Genomic DNA, 10,358 nt, shown 5'->3' with positions numbered 1-10,358 from the left:
AAACAGAAAATGGCTGATCAGTGTCATGTGTGTCTGCTGCGACTGATCATTCTCTGTCCACTTCTGACAGGTAAAAAAAAAAAAAAAAAAAAAAAAAATATATATATATATATATATATATATATATATATATATATATATATATATATATATATATATATATATATATATATATATATATATATATATATATGATCTATACAATGTTATGAAAGATCTGTAATGTGAAGATCCTAATTAGTTGAATTAATTTAATTACTCTAGCATAGAGTCTGACTGAGAGAGATTTTAATATTTATTCTTAATGGAATTCATGTTATGATCTCATGTGGTGTTTTTTTATTCACTTTGACAATTTATTTAGATTTATTAAAATGTGATCACTCAAATTTACTGTACTTCATTGGAGCAGACGTAACTCATGGTTAATACATTTAAATAGTTATTTTACTGTTTTATATTAATATGTAGGTTCCAGTGGAGCAGACGTAACTCATGTGTTCAGCACTTCTGGTGAAAATGTCCGTCTGCCCTGTATTAATGCTCTTTCTGACTGCACATCAACTACATGGAACTATGACAGACATTCACAGACGGTTGAACTGATTGCTGGAGGGAAAACAAAGAATGACACAGAGAGACGTGAGAGACTGAGTGTGGGGTCTGACTGCTCTCTGAACATCAAGAAAGTCACACAAGAAGATTATGGGCTTTACATCTGTCGACAATTTGTGAATGGACAACATAAAGGAACTGATGCACGTGTTTATCTGCATTTTTTTCATGGTCAGTGTTTCTGTAAATGAGTTGATTACTGATTTAATTCATTCATGTTCATTATAAATGAATTATATGATGTTCAATTTCAAAAGAAAACCTCTCTTTGAATTCTTTACTGAAAATCCTGAATCTGACAAGTGATTTCTGCTTTATTTTCTGTTTCAGTCTCTTCATCATCCTCGCAGACTGAGATCAGACCAGGCAGATCTGTGACTCTCTCCTGTCAGTTACATTCAAATGGAGACTCTTGTGATACTTTGGTCCGTTCTGATGATCTTCAGCTGATCTGGGTGAATCAGGCTGGTGTGAATCTGATGACAGACTCCAGATATCAGATATCATTCTCCTCAACACACTGTACCAGCACTCTGACTACAACACTCCTGAATGAAGATCACAACAGAGAGTGGAGATGTCAGGTTACTCAGAGAAATCAACCGAAGACCTCAGCCTCATTTACTGTCAAGTTTTCAGGTACAGTACATTTATGATACAGAGACAAGACATGATGATTAATAAAGTCATTTATTCAGCACAAACTGAAGGTTTCTAGTTTAGTGTATTTCACTCTCATATAAATGAGGCATAAACTGCTTATGTGGTTATATGGTAACCAGGGCCATTTCTTGGCATAAAGGGACCATGAGAGAAATATTATTACCTTATTAGTGGGGCGTGCCTGTATCCCATGCGCTTTGCATTGCGAAAAACTTTGAAGGCTCATAGCTCAGAGCGAGGATTTGGTAGAAACATGTGGGTTTCCACATTTGAAGAGGCTGTCAGGCCCTGTAAGAACATACCTGTAAGAACATACAATGGGGTGTGAGTTTTACCCCTGGGGCGCAGGAGCTGCCCATATTTGCCCCGTTAATTTACTATGGGGAGGGATGTCCCATTAAACTCATGTGTTTCTCTTACTCTTTCTCTTACCCTAGCAACCATTTACAGAACCCTAGCAACTGATCCCATAGACTTCAATTGAAAAACATCAAAAGGATATCTTTTGATAGAAGTGTCATAGAAACAAGAGGGTGGGTTTGTTTGACTCGGGGCATCAACAGCCAATCACAAATTACCTTCCTAGCCACGCCCTAGCAACCATTATCAAGCACCCTAGCAACCGAAATACAAAGAGCTATATCTTTTAATCTGAAAGTCGTAGAGGCATGGGGGTTGGTTTATGTCATTCATACTGACAAGCAGCTTTTGGAGTACCATCATTGGCAGCTGCCAAGCCACTCTATAGCAACCAAAGAGAGTACCCTAGCAACCGTTTAGCAAGACCTATATCTCTGCATCAGAACATCATAGAGACATGGGGGTTGGGCAAACAGCACTTCCAATATGCTACACATGCTAGCACTGAATAGCTACATGCTATTAGTGACTAGCTAAGTGCTAAATCAGGCTAAGAACATGCTAACAACTCTATAAAAACTCCATATTGTAAACATCTGTGAGAAGTACCAACTGCCTAGCAACACCATAGCAAACACCCAGAATATATAGCAACCGCCTAGTAACCACCCAGAACACCTTAGCAACCGCCTAGCAACGCCCTAGCAACTAACCATAATACCTTAGCAACCGCCTAGCAATACCCTAGCAACCACCCAGAACACCCTAGCAACCACCCAGAATACCCTAGCAACTGCCTAGCAACACCCTAGCAACCACCCAGAACACCTTAGCAACCACCTAGCAACGCCCTAGCAACCACCCAGAACACCTTAGCAACCACCTATAACACCATAGCAACCACCTAGCAACCACCCAGAATACCTTAGCAACCACCTAGCCACACCCTAGCAACCACCCAGAATACCCTAGCAACCGCATAGCAACACCCTAACAACCCCCAGAATACCCTAGCAACCACCTAGCAACCACTCAGAACACCATAGCAACTGCCTAGCAACCACCCAGAATACCTTAGCAACCGACTAACAACGCCCTAGCAACCACCTAGCCATACTTTAGCAACCACCAAATCGTCCGAATAAGTCCCCATTGATCCCATTGGTCCCCATTGAGAAAATCACAGAGACTTGGGGCTGGTCTCATTTGAATGACCCTATCAAGCAGCTAATAAGTAGCAACATTCAAACTTCATAGCCACGCCCTAGCAACCATTTACACCACCCTAGCAACCGTATATCAACATTAACAAGCCATATCTCAGCACCAGAGCATAGTAGAAATACAGAGTTGGGCTCTTTTGACTCAGACTGGCCAATAGTCTTTAAATATCACCCCATAAACTGTACAGCCACACCATAGCAACCATTTAGAGTACCCTAACAACTGAACAAACACATGAATAAGCCATATTCAGCACCAGAACATCGTACAGACATGGGGGTGGGCTCTTTTGTTTCGGGTCAGAAACCAGTATACACAACCTAGCAACCGGGTGGTGAGTTTTGCCATGGCAAGCACCACTCACATTTTCTTCAGGAAATGTACATTCTAGTTGCCTCTATTATTCACTGAACATAATTTCTAGTTCTTTAACTTTGAAAAACAGGACACAAGTGCAAATATTAGCGAATTGTTGAAATTTAATTCATGACAATGAACAATCACTATCTAATAATGAAGCAATGAAGCTGCTTACGTTCATGTATGTGGTCTGGCTGTTGGCTGTAGGTGAGCTTCATGATGATGAAAAAACTTTTAAGCCAAACTACAGCAGAAGCTCTGACACCACAAGGTACAGGATCAGTCACACAGCATTAGTCTCTCACTTCAGTGGTTGCACTTTTTGTCACAATTGATCCGACTACAATAAAAGCTTTAACCACAATAAAATTATTAATTCTATAATTTCATTATCCGAAACAAAAAGGATTTGTATAATTGTACATCTGAAATGTCTTCATACATAAAAGGTTGCACGTTTTAGATGCTGTCAGTACATAAATATTCTACATTCCAGTGTTTATGTTTTAACTGTTTGACGTTTGACACAAAATCAGATAAAGTCTGTACGGATGCGGGATCATTATTCAGAGGTATGAAAAGTCTTTGCATGTTCATGCTGATAACTCTATACCATTAAATTGTCAGTGAATTTGTAAATAATTGTTCGTTGTTTTATATTCTTGATTTCAAATGTCATTTACAGTTTCACAGATTCATTCTCTTCTTTCTCTCTATCATCTGTCCATCCATCTTTCCTGTAGTGATTATGATTATTCTTGAGATTGCAGCGTTTGCTGCTCCTACTGTGATTCTTCTTCAGATCATCTGTGCAAGAAGAGCTGGTGAGTTTTGAGCGGCACAGAATCTGATGATTCACATTGATCTGTAACAATCTGTGATCATGATAAAAAATTATGAGAGGTCAGTAAATTGTATTTAATTATTTTGTAGGAAGGAAAGACTCACATCACCCAGAGGAAATGGAGATGCCTACAGTATTAGAATAAAACACACATAAAAGGCTAGATTACAGCAAGATTCATCTTCATGTTTGTGAATATTATCATTTTCCAGTGCTCCATATAAAAATTATATAAAAAAGAAGACATTTACCTTAATAAACATGAATGGTAATTTCCACACTCAGAAATCATAATATAGCATACATCACCTCTCTAACTTTATTTCCTCTGATCTTTAAACTTTTTACAGAAGGCTTTTAATTTTTTCAATAGTCCATTCTAAATGATGATACACAGGTCTGTTAATTAATATGACATATGTATAGATGTATTTTGATGTTTTTTTTGTATTATTATTATTTGTTCACTGATCATTTCAAGGCAAAGTCAAATGCTTACTTATGTTTCCTCCTAACCCCAAATAAGAAAATATATGAATGATTATCTTTCCCACCACAACATACTTTTTTAAAATTTTTTGTTCATGCCATCATGATGTGTCATTAGGAGACACAGTTTGAAAGATCAAAACGTTTTTATTTTAATCTCATCGTTGATGACCCAGATATCAATCGGTCTGATTTCAAAGCTGTTTAGTAACAATATCATGTCTAGAAAATTTTGCGGCTATAACTGCAAGTTAGTGTTTGCCAGAGTTAAACTCATATGAGCAGACAGTGAGAGGGTCACTATTCGTTCCATCCAGATAAAGTCCTGGCACCAGACTGAGACAGCAAGGCTGTTTTGAGCTGTAGTTTATCTGGGAGACATGTTGTCAGCATTATAGAACGACACCCGCTTTCTGTCACAGTCCAGATACAACCCTATTTTCTGTGGTTTGTCTCGAGTACTTAATGGAGTGTCCTTTCCATCACAGGACAGAACGTATCCTTTATTATGTTTAAGGTGGAGCAGGATCTCACGCTCAGCTGACTTAAGCTGACCCATCTTAATCCCCACAGTCCAGTCTGGCTTTTTATTGACCTCTGTTTCCCAATAGTGCTGGCCAGTTTGGAAGTTTTCCACTGAAACTGTACCTGGATTGAAGTCTTTATACAGGCCAGACATTCTGTCAGCTTGTCGGATTCTGGCGCCCCCTGGAGACACTTTTAAGTATGACTCGCCAGGGTTTTTCAGGGTTAAATTCTCAGGAACTACAGCACAGATACAAACAGAAACAGAAACATTATTAGATTATGAATCAGTTGTTGAATGAGACGTTATTACAGTTCTTGCATTGAACATTCTGGTTATGTTTTGTTCTAAACCTATAAGCATTAACATTTTAACTTTTGCAATTAATACAACTAAATGTACAGATTGCCTCATTCAAACTTTATTTTTTAGATTATTCCAACTTAACTGTGTTATTTTGGTTTATATTTGTAAGAAAATTAAGGTTAAAGTTTGAAAATGTCTTGTTGATTTATATTAATAAAATGTTTGATGTTCAATTTGCAACTGACTAAATATCTCTTGTGATATTTTGAATACTGAATTTCGATTGGTCTTGTGTATTTTTTATGATAAATTTTGATTGGTCTTTTCTTTCTTCTATCTGTTTAATCATCTTTAGCTGCCTTTAAATTTCTATAATTTAATAATACCACAATGTCTAATAGAGGTGTAACCACTAAACATACTCAAATACTTTCCTTGCACACTGAACCCATGTTAGAGAACATAGCTTAATAATTCAATTCTAAAATTTAATTTAAAAGGTTTTATTTAAAAGGCATTACATTACACTCGATATTTATTATTATTACAGGTAATTTTAGATAATCTTTGATCTTTCTGGGGGTGATGATTGGCTGATTCTTTGCCTTTTTTATATCAAATTACATTGTTCCTCTGAACAGTGTTTGGAACGTCCATTTGCTTCCCTTCTTCCTTAATAAAGGTTCAATTAATGACACCTGTTATTTCACAGAATGAGTGATTTATCTAATTAAACCTCACACACTGCTATTATTTTGAATACGCCCCATTCAATGAGTAAGTCAATTACTCAGAACAAGGAGTGTGCACGTCATGACAGTTGGGTCAGTACGTTTTGGGAGTTCATTTTAGTCCATCCTGAAGTTCGTTTTGCAGAGATGGACTAAAAATGAACTCCCAAAACGTACTGCCAGATTCTGGAAGATGAATTCTTCAAACAGTAGTACTAGAGGATGTGGTGCTGGTCCTTCAAGAGTCACTCTCAACAACCCGTTCTCATCAGTCTGCGTATAAATGACACGACTTTACACTTTCCAAGTGCGTGTAATGCATACGCCAAAGTCCAATTTTGCGTGCATATGATACGCCAATCTTTCCCATTAACTTCAGTGGAGAGCTGATGCGTCCAAATACCACGCATCATCTTTAACGACAATGACGTCACCAGCGAGGCTCATTCGCCCAGTTCACCTGATGCGCGAACATCTTCAAACAGGTAAGTAAGGGCAAGAGTATTCTTTTGTAATGAGATCATGGTGTTAACGGTATTATTTTAATTATTTCAGTGTTTGTAGGCCTACATCACGTTACATGGGGTATGCGTTCAAATGAGTTGTTAGTGGAATAGTGGGCTGCACAGTTATCCCAGCGGGTAGCCTAACATTGACATTAGCCTAAGCTAACCTGTACCTGTTGCAGATTTTTAAATAAATAAATCTGTAAAAAATAATAATAATAAAAATAATATTCATGCTGTCTTCAGCTTTTATACATGGCTGAGGACAGCACTACAACAACAAAAAAAACGAATTTTTGGCGCGCAAAAAACGGATTTATTTTATTTATTTATTTCCAAATTGTGGGCAAAAAAAACTATTTAACGTTACTGTCTTCCGCGCCTGCAGAAAAGGCATTAATGCTTGCTGCATCTATACATTCGCGGGCCGTGAACACATTACACGTGGGTGCGGACCCCGAGAGGTAACCTTAGCTGACGCCAGATCAGTATTTCGGATCATACGGCCTACATTCACTATACAAGCCGATCTGAGATCTGATAGAATTACGGGCACGTTGGTATAATTCAAGCAGGCATTACTAGTTGCTTGCAGATGCATTAGGCTCCTATTCCCGGGATTTTTGACTTGAAATAATACAAAAATATTATTATTGTTACAACCAGAAGTTTAAAATCTGCATTTTCCTGCCCCCTTCATGGCAAATATTCAGAAACCACTATCCTCTACCAGAACATTTAAAATTTTAATCACCCTTTACCCTCTCAGATCTAACTGACACCTTATTTATTTTTTGTTTAGTACAATGTCAAGTGGACATAAGAACAAATTAGAAGCTGTTCTTCTGCTCGGGGATGCATTTGTTGAAGGGATACAGGTAAGTTTCATTCTTGTTATACAGAAATGTGTAAAAAATTAACTTCAGTTAGTTAATACCTATGTTTCACCCATCTATGTTTCATTACATGCTATGTCCATAAAGAAACGTAACACAGAGTCACAAACTCCGAAGCCTGAAGTCACAGGACGGTCCAAAGTGACCTGGTGGAAGAGGGACAGTGATGGGCTGCGTGTGACCACCAGCAAACGGAGGAAAAAAGCTTCCTCTCCTGGTTAGTGTCCATCTTATAAAATTAATTAAAGAAAATGGTAGTGGAGAGTGATGACGTGTGATTTGGTTTGACAGTACTGTTGGTACTTAATATTCTGTATACTTATAATGATTATAACATTATAATGCCAAATAAATTTAGGTTTGATAGTTTCCATGTTGAAAGTTTGCCAAAGGTTTCAGTGTTTATTTTTGTATATCTGGCAAAGAGTTCGAAAGAATTGTTCTAATCTGTTTTTGTTTTTTTTCTTCCAAACAGTTGGTACTTCTCCATGTGCTAGTTCCTCCATCCCAACTTCACCATGTACTAGCTACCAATATCCTGGTAAGTAGAAAACTACTAGAGTTAAGTTAAAAGGAAGCCTCTCATTGTACCTGCACTTTTGCTATGTTTAGTAACCAGCCAGCTAACAATGTTCCTTCCAAAATGCTACTGACAGCCAGCACATACACATAATCTTAAGGGTCATGAGTTTGATTGCCCATTTCCAACTATCCTTTCACTCTCTGCTATCACTGGACTGTCCCTGTATTAAAAGCAATGGAAATTCCACAAAAGAAGTCAGTGATAGTGGAATTGCAATGTTGGATTTCTGTTATGTTTGTATTTTTCTATTTCTCTTTTTGAAGATTGCAATATGCAGAGGCTTAAGGATCTTCTACAGGATTCAGAGAGCATTGATGGGCAAGATTTTTCTCAGCAGACACCATTGTCCAGTTGGTCTCAAAGACAGAAAGAGGCCCAACAATGTTGGCAACAGGCGAGGCCACAAAACATTGACAACTTGTTGTCTGCTGAGAACATCTTCCAGATGACCTGCAATCACTGTCACGTGAAAGAAGCCATCATCCGTTGTGGGGAATGTTTGCCCTCAGAGTGGTTTTGTGCTGAGTGTGATCAATTGGTACATAAACACCACACTCTGCACAGTAGGCAAACCAGCATGTTTGGATTTTATCAATACATTCCTCCAACAGAGTTTGTGAAACTCCATGATGGCAAGTACATCGTCTGTGAATAAGGTTGGTGTCTCTTCTTCAATTGATTTGCCTTTTTTCCCCATAACAGACAACATAAGTAAATCATGCATTATATTTTCGAAGTATTTGCACACAATCCAAACATTCTTTAATGTCATCCTGATGGTCTTTTGCTCTTGCAGAGTGTTTGCTGCCAACAGCCTTTCCTCAAATTATATGCTCCTGTGACACTCGTGATGTTGACATCTCTGTTGGTAGATCCGTCATACTGGTTTGCATAAATGGTAGGATTGCGTAAAAAATATTGTTTATCTAACACATTAGTTCCTTGTTATTTATTTGTCTTTCATGTGCTCTCAGGCCGTTACAATCTTCACGTTCCGGTGCTAACATGTAAACATTGCAATAAGCAATGGGCTCCAGAAGTTGGTGACTTTGTAAGGAGTGGTTACTGGCCCGCTACCATGCAAGCACAGACATTGTTCCACCAAGATCTGTTCCATTCCTTTGAGGCTATGAAGACAACGGCTCCAGGAATGTCAGTGAAAGCCTTCACAGCAATGTTGGACCAGAGAACAAAGCAGTTTGGAAGAGTGAGTTAAAATGTGAAGATGAAAGACAAAATGCCTTTATTTTTATTATTAATATTATTATTAAAGTAGCTATAAGGCTGGACAGTATGGCAAAAATGGTGGTTGAGTCTGTGCAGGGCGTAAATTTAAATATACCTACATATGTAGTTCAAGGTCCACAAGTGGCTAAAGCAGGGCTGTCCAAAGTCGGTCCTGGAGGGCCACTGTCCTGCAGAGTTTAGCTCTTACTTGCCTCAACACCCGTCTGGAAGTTTCTAGTATGCCTAGTAAGACCTTGATTAGCTGGTTCAGGTGTGTTTAATTGGGGTTGAAGCTAAACTCTGCAGGACAGTGGCCCTCCAGGAGCAGGATTGGACACCCCTGGGCTAAAGTATTTCAGATTTCTGAAATTAACTGAATTGAAGACCATACTAGACAGCATTGTCTTTTGCATCCTTATTAGATTTGAAAAGTTACATTGACAATACATAAATAGGTTATATTGTAGTCTATTGTCATTGAAAGCTGTACTAAATTTGTTTATTTCAGACTGGCAATGTGAATGCAGACACTTTTCAGAGGAGCTTTCTGCAATATGTGTACTGCAACTCTGAAGTGAATCAACTTCTGGGAAAGGAGCCATTTGTCTGTCCAGCCTGTAGCCCTGAAATGGTGGCTGTTTCAGTGGATGGCAACAGAAAACTCTACAGGTTCCAGAAAACAAACCAGTGAGTTTTGTGTGCACATTAAAAACAGCCAATGTAGTTAATGTATGTACTTGCTATTAACATTATCATCATAATATAGTTCTAATTTTGTTATTTCACAATAAGCTGTTGATACTGTAGCTGCTGTATATATCTATGTTAGGCTTTGTAACCTTGTTTTTAAGTGCCATATAAATACAATAATTTCTTACTACAGTGGTTATCCAGAATTCATTTTCTTGTAGGAGTGAAGAGCCCGGGTTCTTTGATGGAGTGTTTTTAGCCCAAGACTCTGAGGTGTCCAATTTTGTTGAGGAAGTTCGGGGCGCTGTCAAGAGTGTAAGTTTTCAATCAGGCTGAGC

At 38.1% G+C, this 10,358-nt stretch overlaps 1 protein-coding gene across 2 annotated transcripts in view; it reads left to right on the top strand.

Moving 5' to 3' along the window:
* Positions 1-10,358, top strand: part of LOC307138430 (uncharacterized protein) — a 52,810-nt gene continuing 42,452 nt past the window's right edge. For both annotated transcript variants that reach the window (XM_079836727.1, XM_079836728.1), the window contains exons 1-2: positions 1-70; positions 472-786. In XM_079836727.1, coding sequence (XP_079692853.1) covers positions 10-70; positions 472-786 — 376 coding nt within the window. In that variant the 5' untranslated portion in view covers positions 1-9. The remainder of the gene's footprint in view (positions 71-471; positions 787-10,358) is intronic.

This window comes from Gobio gobio, assembly GCF_949357685.1.
Source record: "Gobio gobio genome assembly, chromosome: 15".
NCBI classification, from domain to species: domain Eukaryota; kingdom Metazoa; phylum Chordata; class Actinopteri; order Cypriniformes; family Gobionidae; genus Gobio; species Gobio gobio.
This window is presented reverse-complemented; position numbering and strand designations above follow the sequence as displayed.